Raw genomic sequence first — 22982 nt, forward strand, 5'->3', positions numbered from 1 at the left:
GGAAACTTTGTTGAGTTGTTTTACTAGTTATAGACTGAAGGGGAAAGAAGGGATCATCTCATGCTGCCATGATCCTGACACTGCTCTCCAGGAAACTACTGCTTTTTATTGAACATTCTTCTATTAGCTTTGTTTTGTGCTTTGTTTTTCTATTTTCTTAGCCATACACCTGCATTACTTTGACTTCTAAAGTTATTCCAATGTATAAAGAATACTGATGTTAAAATTATATGAAAACAATAATGCAATATGCATCAAAAGTCACAAAAATATGCATACCCTTTGACCAAGCAATTTTGCTCCCACGAATTTATCCTAATTAAATAATTGTACATCTGCATAACAGTGTACAAATAAGAATATTAAGTAGTGTTGTTTATAATAGCAAAAAAACTAAAAATAATATATGAGTAAAAGTGGTTAATAAATCATGGTATATACAAAAACTGAAATACTGTGCATCTATTAAAATTAATAATGCAGATTCTTTTTATTGATATGAAAAGACAATCACAATATACCACTGTATGAAAAAGAGGTTTCAAGACTACATTTAGCAAGACTTCAATTTTGAAGTTTATATGTACAGAAAGGTAAAGAAGCATGTGCATACTCAAATGTACACACAAGCACAAGCACACATAGACACACACACACACACACAGAGTCTAAAAATTACGCTAAAATGTTATACCATCTAGGAAATGGTATTAAGGTTGAATTTTTATTTTACATAGTTTTCTGTAACATCTGAGTTATTTGCATATGGTACTTTATAACCTGAAAAAAATACTGTCTAGTTTGAAAAATAACGTCCATATACTTTGACTCTACAACTCCACATGCAGAAATTGATTTTTAAAAAAAACAGGATGGGACTTCCCTGGTGGCGCAGTGGTTAAGAATCTGCCTGCCAATGCAGGGGACGTGGGTTCGAGTCCTGGTCCGGGAAGATCCCACATGCCATGGAGCAACTAAGCCCGTGCGCCACAACTACTGAGCCTGCACTCTAGAGCCCACGAGCCACAACCGTTGAGCCCGCGGGCCACAACTACTGAAGCCTGCATGCCTAGAGCCTGTGCTGCGCAACAAGAGAAGACACCACAATGAGAAGCCCGTGCACCGCAACAAACAGTAGCCCCCACTCGCCACAACTAGAGAAAGCCAGCGCACAGCAATGAAGACCCAACACAGCCAAAAATAAATTAATTAATTAATTTTTTAAAAAAATAACAGGATGAATATAAAGCTGTCCATACAAGAAAATTTATGGTAAAGTTATAGAAAAAACAAGAAATAACATTCTGTACTCTGTTGGTCAAGGTCCAGTCAAGGGATTAAAAAACATATCAATTATTTTAACAAAGAGAATTTTTTTAACAAAGAATTTAATATAAAAAAAGTAAACCAAGTATGTGAAAATGAAGGCAAAAAAAGGAACACCAAGGTATCAAAATAACAGAAAATAACAAGTGTTAGCAAGGAGGAAGAGAAACTGGAATCCTTATGCACAGCTAGTGGAAATGTAAAATAGAGCAGCCACTATGGAAAACAATATGGTGGTTCCTCAAAAAATTAAAAATAAAATTACCATATGATCCAGTAATTCCACTTTCGGTATATACCCCAAAGGATTAAAAGCAGGAATTGAACTGATATGTGTACACTCATGTTCACAGCAGTATTATTTTTAATAGCCAAAAGGTAAAAGCAATCCAAGTGTTCACTGATGGATGAAAAAATAAACAAAATGGTGTCTACACACACAATGGACTATGTTCAGACACAAGAAGGAAATTCTGACACATGCTATTGATACAACATAGGTGAATCTTGAGAAATTACGCTAAGTGAAATGAGCCAGTCACAAAAGGACAAATACTGTACGATTTCACTTATATGAGGTGCCGATCCACAGTTGGTTGAATCCATAGATGCAGAACCTGCAGATCCAGAGGGCTGACTGCACAACACCATTTTATATAAGGGACTTGAGCATCCACAGATTCTGGTATCCACAGGGGGTCCTGGAACCAATCCCCCACAGATACCAAGGGACAACTGTATAAGAATAATTCAATGTCACCTCATGTTCCTATAGGGTTTTTCTATTTGCTTCATCGGTTAGAGTTTGAGTTGTTGTTCTGGTGCTGTTTTTTCATGAAAGAAAGGAGTAAATGCATTCTGAGTTAACAAAACCACAGCAAGAACATGAAAAAACAGGCGACCTGAAAGGCATGCAGTTTGGCCTGCCATGTTCCTCTCCATGGCACTCAGGCCCACACGGCCAGCCTCACCGCCCAGTGGGGAAGACATATAAGGAATTTGCATGAGACAGCCATGCAGGATGGAGCTGGAGGAGCCTTATTTGTGCAGAGAGATACTCCTGAGAAAAACCCATATACTCCATTTGATTTCACACCAGAAAACTATAAGAGGATAGAGGCCATTGTAAAAAACTACCCAGAAGGGCATAAAGCAGCAGCTGTGCTTCCAGTCCTGGATTTAGCCCGAAGACAGAATGGATGGCTACCCATCTCTGCTATGAACAAGGCTGCAGAAGTTTTATAAGTACCTCCAATGAGAGTATATGAAGTAGCAACTTTTTATACAATGTATAATAGAAAGCCAGTTGAAAGTATCATATTCAAGTCTGCACTACTATACCTTGCATGCTTCGAAATTCTGACAGCATACTGGAGACCACTCAGAAAAAGCTTGGAATAAAGGTTGGGGAGACTACACCTGACAAACTTTTCACTCTTATAGAAGTGGAATGTTTAGGGGCCTGTGTAAATGCACCAATGATTCAAATAAATGACAACTAATATGAGGATCTGACACTTAAGGATATTGAAGAAATTACTGATGAACCCAAAGCTGGCAAAATCCCAAAACCTGGGCCAAGGAGTGGACGATTCTCATGTGAGCCAGCCAGAGGTCTTACCTCTTTGACTGAACCACCTAAAGGACTTGGCTTTGGTGTGCAAGCAGGCCTTTAATTTATATTCAACAGTAAATATGTCACTGGAGAAATAAAATAGGAATCTCCTATCTTAAAAAAAAAAAAAAAAAGAACATGAAAAAACAACTTCAATTGCTTGAGGCATGATAGGAATTATCTTAATAGGGGCTTCTGACTTCATGGTACAGTGTTTCAGTGTTCAGTATATATACATAATTAGCTAATCATCACTTTTCAAAATCACAATTTCAAAATAATCACTTACCAAACACTATTCCTTTAGCAAATGGAGGAAACAATTCTGAACGTCGGAATAAGTTTTTGTGAATTTGCCATAGTTCTTTGTGTAGTTTCTTAAAGTCACTATATCTCTTCCATACAATTATCTAAAGAGAGAAGATAATTAAATGTGTAACTCACAGTGAAACCATAGATATCTGAACAACAATCTTTTTATTAAAGTGCTCAAAATTGTCATGCAAAGGCAAACATATATGTTCTAACCAATATGGTTAACTGTCTAAAATTAACTAATAATATTTGATTTAAAAATATAAAGCAGCAATTCTTCCTCAAACTGTTCTGTTTGGGTTTTTAAATTTCATTTTAAACAAGTACTGTTCTCTTCATACTAGAAAAATATCAACCTGGTACAAAAAAGGTTTACACTACATAAAATGTCACTTAACCTCTTCAAACATTAATTACTATTACCCTGGAAATGAGTTAGATGTCAAAATATATATTCATCTCAAAAAAAAAAAAAAATATATATATATATTCATCTCAAAAACAGCATGTTTATAAACACAAAGTAGTTTAGACAATTTTTAAACATAAAAAACATACTCAGCACTTGCCTAAAAGGATAAATAATCTGAAAAACACTGAAAAAAAAATGGCTTTGTAGCAAATAATTAACCTAAACTTTTGCATTTCATAAATCTCAATAAAAATAGTAACAAGATTTCTGGACGCAAGGTTAATCCAGATCAGAATACCACTAAAATTAGGATATTTCAAAAAACAAAATAACAATCATTTAGATTATATAACATGTAAAAGTTTACCTTCATTAGTTTAAATTATTGTCTAAACTTATTTAGATTAAATTAGAAAGAAAAAAACATTTAATAAAGAAAAAGAATTTGACACATGGCCTTGATGTCGCTGATTCAGCCCCTCAGTTGCCACAAAATAGGGTAAAACTGAGTTTTAAATTCCATTACCTGGTATATTGGGGCCTTTCCTTCTGCAAAACCTAATTATTTCACTTCTAACAAACTCAATAGTGTAATGCTAATAAGCAAATCTTAGGCCAAAGAGGTAACCAAGTATGATTTAAGAGATCTGTCAAAAAATCTACTCCTGCATATAAGAAATTCTTCACTAAACTCTGCCATACTATCAAAAATTCTACCATGATTACTAAGTGTCTTGCTTTAATATAGGAGACTTGCTTTTAATCCTAGGAGACTAGTCAGACTATAATATGAATTAATTTAAACAAACTGCTTCCTCCTGATCCTTCCTTTTATTCATTTACTTGACAACAAAAATAGCCATCAAAACAAATATTTTCATGAGCCTACTTTATGCTAGGCACTGTGTTGGCACAAAGGATGAAGAAATGAGAAACACAGTCCCTCCTTTAAAGAGTTCCCTGTCAAATTAGGAAGAATAAGCCAACACAATAACTACATCACAAGACAGCATGATAAATGCTTAAAACCGCAGCCCAAGCGTATTATGGAAGGAGCACCTACACAAAGTATTGCCTTAGGTGGGCATACTGAAGGGACATAATAGCTAGAACAAAAAAAAACAGAGAGAGAGAGAGAGAGAAGTGGTTGGGAATGAAGTATTTAAAAGGAGAGTGAGATGCCAAATATAATTACTAAAATTTTGGCTTTTGCAACTGGATAAATGGTAGTGTTATTCCCTAAGGTAAAGACCAAAGGAGAAAAAGCTGTTTTGAGATAAGAACGAAGTTCAATTTTAGACATATTTTATTTAGGTGCATGTGAGGCATTTAATTGGAGTTGTCCAATAGAAAAGACAGGTTTGGAGTTCAAGAGCAAAAACTAAACAAGATGTATTAACTGGGGAGTCATCGGGAGAGAGGTGGTAATCACTCAGAAAACATTTCTCAGCATTTGTAACAAGATGAGGAATCTAACAACTGAATGATGGGGGTCAGCCAGAAGTAAGGAAGAAACCAAGCACAAAGTAAGTATTTAAGAAGCTCAGCTATGCCATGACACAGGACACCTGGATGGAAGAAGAGATTTTATTTTAAATGGGAGTAAACAAGACAAATGCTGACAGCAGAAAATCAACAGTTCCAGTAAAAGACACGGTAAGAGGAACTGAGAGAGCCAAACCAACACTCGAAAAGTAAAAGGTCTCAGGACAGTCAGTGAGATTACAAGAGATTTTAATTTTCACATCTTTCTTCTCTGCAGTGTCTAATTTTGATATATTAACATAATTTTGTCATGGGAAAATAGTGTTATTTTTATATTTTTTAAATAGATCAAATTATGGTGCTACCACATTTGCCAAGGGCTTAAGGGGGAAATGGGTGGTGGGCACATGACAGTAATCTTTTTTTTTTTTTTTTTTGGCTGTGTTAGGTCTTCATTGCCGCGCACGGGCTTTCTCTAGTTGCAGTGAGCGGGGTCTACTCTTTGTTGTGGTGCACGGGCTTCTCACTGCAGTGGCTTCTCTTGTTGCGGAGCACGGGCTCTAGGCGTGGGGGCTTCAGTAGTTGCAGCACGTGGGCTCGGTAGTTGTGGCTCGCAGGCTCTAGTGCGCAGGCTCAGTAGTTGTGACGCACGGGCTTAGCTGCTCCACGGCATGTGGGATCTTCCCGGACCAGGGCTCGAACCCATGTCCCCTGCATTGGCAGGTGGATTCTTAACCACTGCGCCACCAGGGAAGTCCTCATAACAGTAATCTTACATAAGGGAAATGCAATCCTTAAAGCCATTATAAACTAGACACAAGAGCTATTCAAAAGACTGAAGCTCATGGAAACAACTAAATCTGCAGATAAAATTTATATTCTAGTTAGGGTCGTTTTCAGATAAAGTCAGAGAAACTTAAAGGGCAGAAGTTAACAACTGAATCACAATAAGAATAATAATACCATGGCATATAAACCAGTAGGTAGTCTGTCATAGCAAAAATTAGAGAATCTGTGTTTCTTCACCATGCCCTAATTTATTCACTCATATAGCCCTTATTCTGGACTCTAAGACTGTAGAAGTGAAATACCTAAGAGCAAATATAAACCCCCAAAAAAGGCAGGAAATCAAAGCATCCCAAAAATGTCACCATCTACTGCCTCCTTTCTTCTTACTCCTTTTGAGCTTGGACATTTCTAGAAATCTTCAAAATGGAAATGTGAACAAAAGCACACGTCCATTACATCAGCAAGTATGGATGTCTATAACTGGACTATACAAAGTCCCAAAAGATACATGCAAAACATATTTTTTCTAATAATCAATTCTTTCCTATCAGGAAAAAAAGAAAAGTTATATTAACAGCTATTACTCTGCAGAACCAACCCTGCAGAAATTTCCTATTTATTATAGTTACTCTGAATAAAATTCCTCAATTAAATATTAATTCAGTGACAATCATAATAGATTACAAATTTAATAAAAGCTTAATTTTCATTAAAAACACTGCCTTAAATACTTTTTACATAAAACAAATGCTTTCTTTTCAGATAATTTCTCTTAACGATACCAAAAAAACTTTAGATCTTTTACAAAACCACTCAATTCAATTAACTTTGTCCTTTTTACTCTCATATAGTATTTAAAACTAGCTGGATCATCTTTTCCTGTAACATCACTACCATACTATCTGCTTACAGATTTTCTTTCCTCCCCTTTTGAAGAGCCTTTTCTTTCCCTTGACACATTTCCGAATGTGCTCAAATAGCTTTTCTAAAACTATTTTATTTATGAAATGACTTCAACGTTAGAGATTTCTGACATGATACATAGAAAGTTCTATTTTGGTTCTCCTTTCCCACATTTCCCCAGTGAAATTTACTACCTAGAGAGAAACAGAGCTATAGGTTACTTTTTTTTTTAAAGGTGGGGGGAGGAGGGCACAACATCTCCATCTTTTTCTTTACCTTCTGCAAGTGTTCAGAGGAGCGGTCCCCAACCTTTTTGGCAACAGGGACCAGTTTCGTGGAAGACACTTTTTCCACGGACTGGGGTTGGGGGTTCATGCGGTAACGCAAGCAATGGGGAGCGGCAGATGAAGCTCTGCTCGCTCGCCTGCCACTCACCTCCTGCTGTGCGGCCCAGTTCCTAACAGACCACGGACCAGTACCAGTCCGTGGCCCAGGGGGTTGGGGACCCCTGCTCTAGAGAATCTACTGAACAAGAGGCCACATTAACTATTGCTGTCCCCCTTAAGATTCACCCATGCTGCTCTTAATAAATAAAAATTTAGAGGGAATTCTGAAAAGATAAAAAGAAAAAACTATCCTGGATAATTTTAAATTATTTACTCCATGTGAGTATTTTGGCATCCTTAGGAAGAAAACAGAGCTATCTGGTAGCATGCACCAAGGGGTGTGTGTGTGTGTGTGTATAAAAGAGCTAAATTTTTCCACTTTCATAAGGATACCATATTATTAGCCCTATACTTGCTTAGACAAGCAGTACATCTACTGACCTTCAATAGCACTTGTGAAGCATGACTAAATTCTAAGCAATAACTAAATGAATCTGTTAACAGAGAAAGAAAGTGAAAAGAAAGGAAACAGAAACAAATTCTAGGTGGTAAAATTCCTCTCCTAAATAAGAATTCCAATGTTTAAATGAAATACGTGGGAAACTAAAAAATGTTGCCATAACTTCAAGGTTATTCTATACTTCAAGAAGCAAGCTAGACAGAAGACATTCTTTTTAAAATTTTATACCATTTCTAACAAAGGACCATGCAATCATCTAACTAAAGGACACTTACAAGAGTTTTCTGATGAATGGTTCACCAACAGTTGTTATTATAAAAGAGATTTCCCCAAAAAAGGATTAAGGAAATGGCAGAGAGTATGTTCATGGATAGGTTGGTTCAGGATTCTCCCTGGAAAAGGGGAACATCAAGCTACAAACTACAGCACAGCAATCAGACAATGTATTCAACGGAAACACAACCCATTTTCAATTCTAACAGAGTTGTAAATTTTCAAAAGCAGAATAGCCTGGTATTGACTATTAATTCAACATAATTAATAGAATTCTAAGGAATAGTTCATACTAATCAACTGACACTTAAGTAGAAAGTGTACTTTATCAATCAAAGGTACAAGTTATTTTCACTGCCATTTTGAAAGGAAAGAAATATATAGATACAGATCTAGACATAGATATAGATATAGCCTTTTCTTCCTAAATAACAATATTACAATATTCTCTTCCTGGCTATTGGTGGGGGGGTGGGATGAGATATCTTAAAACCCCTAAGGAAAAAGTATGAAATCGTTTTAAAATGTGTCTTTTATTGAACTCTTTTTAACAACAGGACAAAAACAAGTATCAGATCAGATATAGCAAGAAATGGTAATATATAAAAGTTAAAATATTATCTAAACATGTGTCACAAATTCAAACCAACTGGTAGCAAACAATCAACTTAAATCTATGAATCAAGCCAGGTATGTACAGTAAGGAGTAGTGGGGCTTGTGGCTAAATAGATAGTATATAGCCCACCTGAAGACATTAAAATGCAATTAAAAAAAATAACTTGCAGAATCAAGACTGCCAATTTACAACATCTGTTTTAAACACTTTAGTAGGAAGAAAAATATATATATAGATATAGATATATGCTCTTCTAATCCTACTGTAAATAAGCAAGGACCAAAATGAAAGTAAATTTTTAAATGTTAAAAAAAAGCTAACTCCTCACAGTTAGGATTCCTAAAGGTATATAACAAGGATAAAGTAATTACAAATAGAGAATTCCACAGTTTTAAGCAAAAATATAACAAGCTGTTATTTTAGAAAGAGGGAAATAGTCTGTAAAAGAACTACAAAATTTTAAAAAGAAACATCTACACCCAAAGCAGTTTTCCAACATGTCAACATGCCAACTCAGTATAAAAATGAAAGTAGACAGAAACACATAATTTATTATTATGATCTTTAAAATTAATACTAGTTACCAAAGACTTTCTTTTTTTTTTTTTTAACCAAACAGCCATCATGATTTTGAAATAGGTAAAGAGGGGCCCTTAACTGATACTGAAATCTTATGAGTGGTAGTTATCAGAAAAATTACCACATTATTAAACGGCACTGTAATTCCTGAAATTCTTATTTATATAACTTAACACCTACTGAAACTTAACATGTACTTAATAGGTCTGAAATAAGATACTTCAGCCATTGTTTAATGAATTGCAGACAATCTCCAGACAAACATACAAATACAAAACTGACATACAAATAATTGTTTCCTCAATAAAGCATTTAATTAAATTTTTGTCAAATACATAAAATAAAATTTTCATATGGATAAACATGTTACCTCCTGGACATCCTCTGGATTTCTTCGTGAAACAACCTAAAACAAAGCATACACATAAATCATTGCATTACTTTCAACAGCATTTGTATGAAAAATTCAATTTGCTTAAAGAAAAAGAAATACTATATTATATCACTTACACAGAACTCAGTTATATAATAACTTCAGCATCTGAAACACATACGAAAAAATTAAGCAAAAAGCCAACTAAAATAAAGTCCACACGCTAAAGTTCATGTACCATTACATTCACAAGAGAATGCCTCATGTTTTCCCTCTTATTTGACATAATTCTAACAGCTTGTCTATCCCCCTTTCCAGCCTACATATAAATCAGAAGCATAAAAAGCAGCTGCACCTGGACAAAGTATACAAAAGGATAGCACTGTTATATTTTTTTTTCTTTTTTTTTCTTTTTTTCTGTATTATTTCTTACAACTGTATGTGAATCTACAATTAGCTCAATAAAAATTTCAAGTTAAAAAAAAAAAAAACAGCAACCACAATGCTCCCATACACCACTATCTGTTAGAAGTAATCACTGACCTCCTAATGGTGAAGAAGAAAACAAAAGTAACCCATAAAAAATTATATACATCATCCTCATCCTTAAGGAGCTCCTGGTTGAAGGCATAAAACAGTAAACATGATACGATGGCCATTCTGTAAGTACAGACTGAGATAGGAACAGGGATGGAGGTGCAAATAAATCAGACAGAAAAGGGAAAACATCAAAGATGAAGGACGAGGGGGAGGAGAGGATTCCAGACACAAGAGAAGGAACGCTGGACAAGCTGAAATGGAAGGAGATTTAGGGTCGCTTGCGAGCTGCATTTTACAGTTAAATTCAAATTTAAGTTCATAAGACTGACTGCATATGGGCCTTTAAGGTGTGATTGGCACCTGGCATCATCCCTTACTATCCTGCAAGGCCCCAGGACCTGTCCCCATTACCTCTTGGACCCCCACCCCATCTTTCCAACCACACAGATCTCTTTTCCAGGAGGTCAAATTTATCAAGTGTATCCCCGCCCCTACCTGAAGGCTACCATGCTCACTGTTCCCTTTGCCTGAAATGCTTTTCCCCTCAGTATTTTCATGGGTTGTTCCTTCATCTCTTTCAAATCTTTACCCAAATGTCAATTTCTCAGCGAGGACTTTTCTGTCCTTCCTATTTAAAATACAGCTCTACTCACACCTGGCATTCTCTATCCTTTTCCCCTGATTTATGGTTTTCAAAATATTATGCCATGTATTTTACTTGTTATCTATTTTGTAACCTGTGTGTGGGCAAGGACTTTTGTCTGTTTTGTTCACTGCTATACTCCCCTGGCCAGTAATTGACTTGTGGTAAATATTCAGTAAATATTCAAGGATTAAATTTTAAAAATTATATACATCATTCGGGGACAAATAATCCTATCAATATTCCCTGAGCAAGGGGGGTGGGGGGGGTGAGGCGGTGGATTCTTTCAGACTTCTCTAATGACAAAAGCCAAAAAGTCTAACACCATTTACAAAGAATTCCTCACAAAATTTACAAAAAAGAAGAAGGCTGGGTGCTTAAATCATCAAACAGCACTGTAGAGTGGGAAAATCTCACATTAGATACATAGTACCCTCTATGCAAATGTAAAAATCATGAATTTGATGCTATAACACGTATTTTGCAGAAACAAACAAAAAGATACATCAAACATATTAAAATGATTGCCTGTGGATGAGAGGAAGAAAAGTCCTTGATGACTGGTGACAATGAACTGGGAGATTACGATCAACTCAACACTACTCCTGAGGTCCAAAACAAAAACAAAAAGTATACTATTTAAAGTCAGACAAACCTGGGTTCAAATTATAGTTGCTCCACTTACAGGTTTGATCTCCTCTGTAAGATGAGGATAATACTCCCTAGATTTGATCTCCTCTATAAAATGGGGATAAGACTCCCTGCCTGGCCTGGCTGTAATTGACAGCAAATAAGAACAGAGCAAGAACTCCATAATTAAAAAGTCATCTCCCTCTCTCTCTTACTAGAGAATTTAACACAAGAATGCCAACAGAGGGACCTCCCTGGTGGCAGAGCGGTTAAGAATCTGCCTGCCAATGCAGGGGACACGGGTTCGAACCCTGGTCCGGGAAGATCCCACATGCCACGGAACAACAAAGCCCGTGCGCCACAACTACTGAGCCTGCACTCTAGAGCCCGTGAGCTGCAACTACTGAGCCTGCATGCCACAACTACTGAGCCTGCATGCCACAACTACTGAAGCCCACATGCCTAGAGCCCGTGCTCCACAACAAGAGAAGCCACCGCAATGAGAAGCCCACGCACTGCAACAGAGAGTAGCCCCCGCTCGCTGCAACTAGAGAAACCCCGTGCGCAGCAATGAAGACCCAACACAGCCAAAAATAAATAAATAAATTTATAAATAAATAAATTAAATTTTAAAAAAGAATGCCAACAGAAAGGTTTTCAATTTCTTTCCACTCTATTCTCCAATTTTCAGGATATAAAATTTGGTGAAATCTCTTAACAATTTTCGTTAATTTACAACAGTGCTGTCCAATAGTACTTTGTCTGGTGATGAAAGGAAATGTTCCCTATCTACACTGTTCAGCACAGTAGCCTCTGGCCACATGCTTCTGTGTGGCTCCTGAGCACTTGAAATATGGCTACTGCAACTGAAGAACTTAATTTTTAATTTTATTTCATTTAAATTACATTTAAATAAAAGTAGCCACATATGGCTAATGGCTACCATATTAAACAACAGAGATTTAGAGTAAGAGGTTAGAAAGGTAACTAACAACCATATATTATTCAAATACTGGATTTTAGCTATTACTTTCAAATTCCAACCCTCCCCGAAAAAAACTTTCCAAAAGTTTCTGGAAACACACACACCTTTCCAAAAGTATGGTGTTTCACATAATTAAATGATTTAATTTTGCCTCCTATAATTTTTTCTTATATTTTTGTAAAATGTGGTAACGAGAAGAAAGTTAGAGATAATCAATCCACTAATATCCACCCACCAAAAATAATCAACATATGATCACTGGCAATAAGATTTATTCAGGTGTTCCTTACATTCTGAGATGTACCTTTCTGAAAATTTACTAATTTCCTGAATTTACAACTCAATCATTTTATAAACAGACTAAAGTACCTTGCTATTTTAAATAATCTTTTTTTACACATGCAAATGATCTTTTTGTGACAAAAGAAATTATTTCCTGGTTTGGTGTATGTATCAGAAGTATCACATTTTAGATCTTCCTCAGGTAAGCCATTCCAGAAATCAAATATATGTGTACTGCAATAAGCAAAAATACATTAGTAATCCCCTAACGATATCCACAATTTTAAAACCATTTCATCAGAAATAACCAATCTGATTATGATTCCTCATCCACACTCTTACTGGCTCACATACTTCTGCTGTGTGCTGGGGCTACAATGGACAGTAAAAGAAAGTCCCCGCCTTCACACCTCCCAGAGCTCACAGTCTGGTGGTGCGCGAGACTGTAGCGTGCTAAGCAACAGAGTAAGAAGTGCTTCATCCTAGACGCTTCCCATGATACTGAATGCTTGCTGAATTCTCCTTGTCCAGACCACAGTGGCATCCCAGAAGCAAACAAGAACAGTTTAGTGACTTAAGACCGCCAATGTTTTCATAGTAAGTTACTCATGGTTATTACAGAAAATCAAAGCCTAAGTACTCAAACTACCTAAGTGAAGGTCTTTTTTTTTTAATATTTATTTACTTATTTACTTTATTTTTGGCTGTGTTGGGTCTTAGTTGCAGCACATGGGATCTTTGTCGCAACATACGGGATCTTTCACTGTGGCATGCAGGCTCTTCCTTGCAGCGCGGGGGCTTTTCTCTAGTTGTGGCATGCCGGCTCAGCAGTGTGGCACATGGGCTCCAGAGCACGTGGGCTCTGTAATTGCGGCACATGCGCCATCTAGTCATGGCTCGCAGGCTCAGTAGTTGCAGCATGCGGGCTTAGTTGCCCCGCGGCATGTGGGATCTTAGTTCCCCGACCAGGGATGGAACTCGCATCCCCTGCACTGGAAGGGGGATTCTTAACCACTGGACCACCAGGGAAGTCCCAAAGGTCTTTAATTTTAAGCTCCCAAAAGGAACTTCTCTTCACCCTCACATACTTCTCATATGAAGGGGGGGAAATTTACTTAGGCAGAGTTCAGAAAACTAAGTCAAAAGCTATTTCCTGAGCATTAATTATCCTTTTCCCAAACAGCATAAACAAAGCTTAGTGAAAATCATGTCTGGAAAGTAGAGGGCCTGATTCTCCTCTTTCCTCTGGTTTTTTTGCTTCTCTTCTGTAGGTTCTTCTTCCTCCTTCTACCCTCAACACTCTGTAATCACTCCAAGAATCAGTCCTAACTCTGCTTCTTAGCCTCCTTTTTAGTATTAAGAGAGAAAATCCATATCTGTGCTAATACTGTTCAAGGCACTGTGCTAGGCATGTGGGGGGGGGGGGACCTTGACTTTGTACATTTACATTTGCAAAGCATTTTATTGATATATCAGTGTTTCATGTTACTCTCTCAGCAACCTATGAATTAGGCAAGTGCTTATTATGAGTCCCCGTTTTACCCAACAAGGAAGAGATCCAGAAACTTGTGCAAGGTCACATGGCTATTCACCTTCAGATTGGAATGAGAACTCGGAGAGTCTGACTCCTGGTTCAGTGCTCTTTCTGTGGTACTCTACTGCATCCGTCCATTCGTCTGCAGTATTTTTAGCAATAACTAACTTTACTTACTTCCAGAACACCCTTCACTATTAGGTTTTATTTATTCTTTCTCTTACTCATTCAACAAATATCAGTGCCTACTCTGCTGCTAGGTACTGAAGCACAGTAGTGAAAACACTGGGTCTGATTCCTACATCACATTATAAAAATATAATCATTTGCCAAATACATTACCAAGTTCAACCACTTGGTATCCCACTATAAGGGTTCGGTATTCCCACGTGTGTAATCTCACTTAAATGAGTTAACAATGTGTCCTCTGAAATGAAAACCAAAAACACAAATGTATTATGATAACATGAGTTAAGCCCAAATATCCTTTAGTAGTAACTCTAACTAAATAATTCTCTTCAGCGGGACTGCCAAACTGACAAAAAATAAGAATATCAAATCAGAATCTGAAGAAAAATATGATCATACTGAAAATGAACAAAACTGAGCCCTCAGACCCAGATTTCTATAACTCTTAAAACTATATTAGCAATTATCTCAACAAGTAATATCAATTCCAAAACAAAAGTACTGTAATTTCACCCTGATATAGATTGCTAGCATTTAGTAATTTTTTTCTGGGAGAATTTCAATATTTTGTCATAGAATTCAGCCTATAATTTCACAAAAGTTAGAATTTAAAGCAGTGATTGTTTTCATTTAAAGTTCATAAATTTCCATTGCAAGCGTTAGCTACCACTGGCTCAGTAAGTACTATACATATCTTGAAAAGCCTTTTGCTATAGAGAATTATATCACCAAGTCATCCTGAAAATTATTATGCTAAAGCTGTGCTTCACAAGCCATGCTGCCACGGAATACGGATATTCTTTAATAATCAGTGCTCTCAAAGAGGCTTAATGGTCAACTCAGTTTACCTTTGTTTTAAAAAAAATTTTTTTTTTTTACAGCAGAATTTCTCAAGGCCTGTAACACATTATTATGCCTAGTAAATCTCCAAAAGGAAAATATATAGTATGCCCCAAGGTCATTTATCCACTCAACTTTTTATTTTTATCATAGGTTGTTTATTTATTATTATTTGATTTATTTAGTGCAACACCTACTAAAACTTGAAACACAGTTGGGAAATGTTACTGCAATGTTTGTAGTCCACCTGCCTTGGTTAATGCCAACGACAAGTTCTGAATTTAGGAAAACAAATAAGGGCTCACAGTGAAGGTTAACTCTCTCTCACTGTGCTAAGAAATTAAATACTTTATTTCATTCAATCAACAAGACAATCTTGCCTGGTAGAATGAGATAACCAAGGACCAAGAGCATATATTAGCATACTAATACTAATCACATTAATCAGTAACAGACAGGAATGGATCTCACAACTCTGTGATTCCAAACAAAGTGCTCTTTCCAGGACATAATAGATCTACCGTCCTAGAGATTAAAATTCCAAGTAATAGTCCTAATGCCTGTTAGGTAAACCCATTTGTCTTTCACAAAGAAATGCAAGTAAACCAAAAAATAGACATTGAAGAAGCACTTCGGCAGATCAGAAGGATCGAAGAAGAGAGTCTGAATACCAGCTCTGGCACTAGCTATAAACTGCTTTCTTGCCAGTTCAGCGATAAACCAAAGAAAAGCAACCTTAAAATGAGCCCTCTTGCCCATCTTTAAAAAAAAAAAAAAAAATCAATGTTGTGGCTTGGCCTAGCTAAGGCCCATAATAAACAACAAAGCATGCTGTCATTATGTCCTCTAAATCCTTTCCAGTGCTAACTTACTTTACATACTTCTGTATAAGTTTTACCTAGTTTCCTTAAAAGTCAAGTGAAAAGCACTCTTTTATCTAATTATTATCATCATAATTCATAAGAATGATTTGAAATCAACCACTTAACTCAGACATACACAAAAGAATTGTCTTCTTCATAAGATTAAGAGTAGCTACTGGAAAATAAAACTACAAAATTTCTTCAAATCTAGCTATTGTATTTCCTACCAAAAATGATCACAAAATAAGTCCCTTTAGAAACAAATGGAAATCAGTTAAATATAAATTTTAAAAAGCTACTTTTATGAGCAATTTATTATAATCAAGTCTTCTGATGGCCACTTCACTATTACTATTCAGCTGCTAGTTTACGGTAATAGCAGATCTAAGAGGATAAAATATTAACAAAAGTAACATACTAAAAAAAAAAAAAACTGTCAACATACAAATAATCAAACACAACGAAAAAAAAGAGATATGCCCACTCTTTTCATTTCTCAAAGATATGACTTTCCACACCTACAAATAAACCTGACCAAGGAGGTGAAAGACTTATACTTGAGAACTATAAAACATTAATAAAGGAAATTAAAGAGGATTCAAAGAAATGGAAAGATATCCAATGATGTTGGATTGGAAGAATTAATACTGTTAAAATGGCAATGCTACCCAAAGCAATCTACAGATTTAATGTGATCCCTATCAAATGCTCAAGACATTTTTCACAGAACTAGAACAAATAATCCAAAAATTTATATGGAACCATAAAAGACCCAGAATTGCCAAAGCAATCCTGAGTAAAAAATTAACAAAGCAGAAGGCATAACTCTTCCAGACTTCAGACAATACTACAAAGCTAGAGTAATCAAAATAGTGTGGTACTGGTACAAAAACAGACATATGGATCAATGGAACAGAATAGAGAGCCCAGAAATAAACCCACACACCTATGGCCAATTAATCTTCGACAAAGGAGGCAAGAATATAAAATGGGAAAAAGACACTCTCTTCAGCAAGTGGTGCTGGGAAAGTTGACCAGCTGCATGTAAATCAATGAAGTCAGAACATGCACAAAATAAACCAAAATAAACCAAAAATAAAATAAACCAAAATAAACCTCACAGCATGCAAAAAATAAGCTCAAAATGGCTTAAAGATTTAAACATAAGACCTGACACCATAAAACTCCTAGAAGAGAGCACAGGCAAAACATTCTCTGACATAAATTGTACCAATGTTTTCTTAGGTCAGTCTCCCAAGGCAATAAAAATAAAAACAAAAATAAACAAATGGGACCTAATTAAACTTACAAGCTTTTGCACAGCAAAGGAAACCACGAAAAATAAATGAAAAGACAACCTACAGAATGGGAGAAACTATTTGCAAATGATGCGACGGACAAGGGCTTAATCTCCAAAATATACAAAGAGCTCATAAAACTCAACAACAAAAAGAACAAACAACCCAATCAAAAAATGGGCAAAAAGACCTTAATAGACATTTCTCCAAAGAAGACATACAGATGGCCATTGGGCACGTGAAAAGATGCTCAACATCACTAATTATCAGAGAAATGCAAATCAAAATTATAATGAGGTACCACCTCACACCAGTCAGAATGGCCATCATTAAAAAGTCTACAAATAACAAATGCTGGAGAGGGTACAGAGAAAAGGGAACGCTCTTACACGTTGGTGAGAATGTAAATTGGTACAGCCACTGTGGAGAACAATATAGAGGTTCCTTAAAGATCTAAAAATAGAGGAAACTTCCACATGCCTCATAGAGAGCCTCATCCACCAGAGGGCAGACAACAGAAGCAAGAAGAACTACAATCCTGCAGCCTGTGGAACAAAAACCACATTCACAGAAAGACAGACAAGATGAAAAGGCAGAGGGCTACGTACCAGATGAAGGAACAAGATAAAACCCCAAAAAAAAAAAAAAATTAAATGGAGATAGGCAATCTTCCAGAAAAAGAATTCAGAATAATGATAATGAAGATGATCCAGGACGTTGGAAAAAGAATGGAGGCAAAGATAGAGAAGATGCAACAAATGTTTAACAAAGACCTAGAAGAATTAAAGAACAAACAAACAGAGATTAACAATACAATAACTGAAATGAAAAATACACTGGAAGGAATCAATAGCAGTATAACTGAGGCAGAAGAACGGATAAGTGACCTGGAAGACAGAATGGTGGAATTCACTGCTGAGGAAAAGAATAAAGAAAAAAGAATGAAAAGAAATGAAGACAGCCTAAGAGACCTCTGGGACAACATTAAATGCAACAACATTCACATTATAGGGATCCCAGAAGGAGTAGAGAGAGAGAAAGGGCCCGAGAAAATATTTGAAGAGATTATAGTCAAAAAATTCCCTAACATGGGAAAGGAAATAGCCACCCAAGTCCAGCAAGAGCAGAGAGTCCCATACAGGATAAACCGAGGAGAAACACACTGAGACACATAGTAATCAAACTGGCAAAAATTAAAGACAAAGAAAAATTATTGAAAGCAGCAAGTGAAAAACAACAAATAACATACAAGGGAACTCCCATAAGGTTAACAGCTGATTTCTCAACAGAAACTCTACAAGCCAGAAGAGAGTGGCATGATAAAGTGATGAAAGGGAAGAACCTACAACCAAGATTACTCTACCCAACAAGGATCTCATTCAGATTCAACAGAGAAATCAAAAGCTTTACAGACAAGGAAAAGCTAAGAGAATTCAGCACCACCAAACCAGCTCTACAACAAATGCTACAGGAACTTCTCTAAGTGAGAAACACAAGAGAAGAAAAGGACCTACAAAAACAAACCCAAAACAATTAAGAAAAAGGTCATAGGAACATACATATCAGTAATTACCTTAAATGTGAATGCATTAAATGCTCCAACCAAAAGACACAGGCTTGCTGAATGGATACAAAAACAAGACCCATATACATGTTATCTACAAGAGGCCCACTTCAGACCTAGGGACACATACAGACTGAAAGTTAGGGGATGGAAAAAGATATTCCATGCAAATGGAAATCAAAAGAAAGCTGGAGTAGTTATACTCATATCATAAAATACACTTTAAAATAAAGAATGTTACAAGAGACAAGGAAGGACACTACGTAATGCTCAAGGGATCAATCCAAGAAGATATAACAATTATAAATGCATATGCACCCAACATAGGAGCACCTCAATACATAAGGCAACTGCTCACAGCTATAAGAGAGGAAATCGACAGTAACACAATAATAGTGGGGGACTTTAACACCTCACTTACACCAATGGACAGATCATCCAAACAGAAAATACATAAGGAAACACAAGTTTTAAAACACACAATAGACCAGATAGATTTGATATTTATAGGACATTCCATCCAAAAACAGCAGGTTACACTTTCTTCTCAAGTGCGCACGGAACATTCTCCAGGATAGATCATATCATGGGTCAAAAATCAAGCCACAATAAATTTAAGAAAACTGAAATCATATCAAGCATCTTTTCTGACCACAACGCTGAGATTAGAAATGAATTACAGGGAAAAAAACGTAAAAAACACAAACACATGTAAGCTAAACAATACGTTACTAAATAACCAAGAGATCACTGAAGAAATCAAGCAGGAAATAAAAAAATACCTAGAGACAAATGACAATGAAAACACGACGATCCAAAACCTATGGGACGCAGCAAAAGCAGTTCTAAGAGGGAAGTTTATAGCTATACAAGCCTACCTCAAGAAACAAGAAAAATCTCAAATAAACAATCTAACCTTACACCTAAAGGAACTAGAGAAACAAGAACAAACAAAACCCAAAGTTAGCAAGAAGAAAGAAATCATAAAGATCAGAGCAGAAATAAATGAAACAGAAACAAGGAAAACAATAGCAAAGATTAATAAAACTAAAAGCTGGTTCTTTGAGAAGATAAAATTGATAAACCATTAGCCAGACTCATCAAGAAAAAGAGGGAGAGGACTCAAATCAATAAAATTACAAATGAAAAAGGAGAAGTTACAGCAGACACTGCAGAAATACAAAGCATCCTAAGAGACTATTACAAGCAACTCTATGCCAATAAAATGGACAACCTGGAAGAAATGGACAAATTCTTAGAAAGGTATACTCTTCCAAGACTGAACCAGGAAGAAACAGAAAACATGAACAGACCAATCACAAGGAATGAAATTGAAACTGTGATTAAAAATCTTCCAACAGGGCTTCCTTGGTGGCGCAGTGGTTGAGAATCTGCCTGCCGATGCAGGGGACACGGGTTCGAGCCCTGGTCTGGGAAGATCCCACATGCCGCGGAGAAACTAGGCCCGTGAGCCACAACTACTGAGCCTGCGTGTCTGGAGCCTGTGCTCCGCAACAAGACACGCCACGATACTGAGAGGCCCATGCACCGCGATGAAGAGTGGCCCCCACTTGCCGCAACTGGAGAAAGCCCTCGCACAGAAACGAAGACCCAATACAGCCAAAAATAAATAAATAATAATTTTTTTAAAAAAAATCTTCCAACAAACAAAAGTCCAGGACCAGATGGCTTCACAGGTGAATTCTAGGACCAGATGGCTTCACAAGTGAATTCTATCAAACACTTAGAGAAGAGCTAACACCTATCCTTCTCAAACTCTTCCAAAAAACTGCAGAGGAAGGAACTCTCCCAAACTCATTCTATGAGGCCACCATCACCCCGATACAAAAAGCAGACAAAAATACTACAAAAAAAGATAATTACAGAACAATATCACTGATGAATATAGACGCAAAAATCCTCAACAAAATACTAGCAAACAGAATCCAACAACACAGTAAAAAGATCATACAGCATGATGAAGTGGGATTTATCCCAGAGATGCAAGGATTCTTCAATATACGCAAATCACTCAATGTGATACACCACATTAAAAAATTGAAGAATAAAAACCATATGATCATCTCAATAGACGCGTAAAAAGCTTTTGACAAAATTCAACACGCATTTATGATAAAAACTCTCCAGAAAGTGGGCGTAGGGGTAACCTACTTCAACATAATAAAGGTCATATATGACAAACCCACAGCAAACATCATTCTCAATGGTGAAAAACTGAAAGCATTTCCTCTAAAATCAGGAACAACAGAAGGACCACTCTCACCACTATTATTCAACATAGTTTTGGGAGTCCTAGCCACAATAATCAGAGAAGAAAAAGAAATAAAAGGAATACAAATTGGAAAAGAAGAAGTAAAACTATCACTGTTGGCAGATGACATGATACTATACATAGAGAATCCTAAAAATGCCACCAGAAAACTACTAGAGCTAATCAATGAATTTCGTAAAGTTGCAGGATACAAAATTAATGCATAGAAATCTCTTGCATTTCTATGCACTAACAATGAAAAATCTGAAAGAGAAATTATGGAAACACTCCCATTTACCATTGCAACAAAAAAAATAAAATACCTAGGAGTAAAGCTACCTAGGGAGACAAAAGACCTGTATGCAGAAAACTATAAGACACTGATGAAAGAAATTAAAGATGATACCAACAGATGGAGAGATGTACCATGTTCTTGGATTGGAAGAATCAACATTGTGAAAATGACTATACTACCCAAAGCAATCTACAGATTCAATTCAATCCCTATCAAATTACCAATGGCATTTTTTACGGAACTAGAACAAAAAATCTTAAAATTTGTATGGAGACACAAAAGATCCCGAATAGCCAAAGCAGTCTAGAGAGGAAAAAACGGAGCTGGAGGAATCAGACTCCCTGACTTCAGACTATACTACAAAGCTACAGTAATCAAGACAATATGGTGCTGGCACAAAAACAGAAATATAGATCAATGGAACAGGATAGAAAGCCCAGAGATAAACCCACACACCTATGGTCAACTAAGCTATGACAAAGGAGGCAAGGGTATACAGTGGAGAAAAGACAGTCTCTTCAAAAAGTGGTGCTGGGAAAACTGGACAGCTACATGTAAAAGAATGAAATTAGAACACTCCCTAACACCATACACAAAAATAAACTCAAAATGGACTCGAGACCTAAATGTTAGACCAGGCACTATAAAACTCTTAGAGGAAAACATAGGAAGAACACTCTTTGACATAAATCACAGCAAGATCTTTTTTGATCCACCTCCTAGAGTAATGGAAATAAAAACAAAAATAAACAAGTGGGACCTAATGAAACTTCAAAGCTTTTGCACAGCAAAGGAAACCATAAACAAGACGAAGAGACAACCCTCAGAATGGGAGAAAATATTTGCAAATGAATCATCAGACAAAGGATTAATCTCCAAAATATATAAACAGCTCATGCAGCTCAATAATAAAAAAACAAACAACCCAATCCATAAATGGGCAGAAGACCTAAATAGACATTTCTCCATAGAAGACATACAGATGGCCAAGAAGCACATGAAAAGCTACTCAACATCACTAACTATGAGAGAAATGCAAATCAAAACTACAATGAGGTATCACCTCACACCAGTTAGAATGGGCATCATCAGAAAATCTACAAACAACAAATGCTGGAGAGGGTGTGGAGAAAAGGGAACCCTCTTGCACCATTGGTGGGAATGTAAATTGATACAGCCACTATGGAGAACAATATGGAGGTTCCTTTAAAAACTAAAAATAGAATTACCATATGACCCAGCAATCCCACTACTGGGCATATACCCAGAGAAAACCAGAATTCAAAAAGACACCTGCACCCCAATGTTCATTGCAGTGCTGTTTACAATAGCCAGGTCATGGAAGCACCCTAAATGCCCATCGAGAGACGAATGGATAAAAAAGATGTGGTACATATACAATGGAATATTACTCAGCCATAAAAAGGAATGAAATTGAGTCATTTGTTGAGACGTGGATGGATCTAGAGACTGTCATACAGAGTGAAGTAAGTCAGAAAGAGAAAAACAAATAT

The 22982-nt window shown here is 36.4% G+C and overlaps 1 protein-coding gene and 1 pseudogene across 4 annotated transcripts in view; one reads left to right on the top strand and one right to left on the bottom strand.

Annotated features, from left to right (window-relative positions):
* RPS6KC1 (ribosomal protein S6 kinase C1) overlaps positions 1–22982 on the bottom strand; it is a 218048-nt gene that overhangs the window by 177047 nt on the left and 18019 nt on the right. For 3 of the 4 annotated variants that reach the window (XM_059938198.1, XM_059938190.1, XM_059938204.1), the window contains exons 2-3: positions 9531–9566; positions 3231–3351 (exon numbers count right to left, since the gene is read on the bottom strand). In XM_059938198.1, the coding sequence (XP_059794181.1) occupies positions 3231–3351; positions 9531–9566 (157 nt within the window). Of the gene's footprint in view, positions 1–3230; positions 3352–9530; positions 9567–22982 lie in introns of those variants that run through there. The other variant, XM_059938217.1, reaches the window with a different exon arrangement.
* On the top strand, positions 2255–3028 carry LOC132353222 (NADH dehydrogenase [ubiquinone] flavoprotein 2, mitochondrial-like; annotated as a pseudogene).

The sequence above is a fragment of the Balaenoptera ricei genome, chromosome 1 (genome assembly GCF_028023285.1).
Source record: "Balaenoptera ricei isolate mBalRic1 chromosome 1, mBalRic1.hap2, whole genome shotgun sequence".
Taxonomy (NCBI): Eukaryota; Metazoa; Chordata; class Mammalia; order Artiodactyla; family Balaenopteridae; genus Balaenoptera; species Balaenoptera ricei.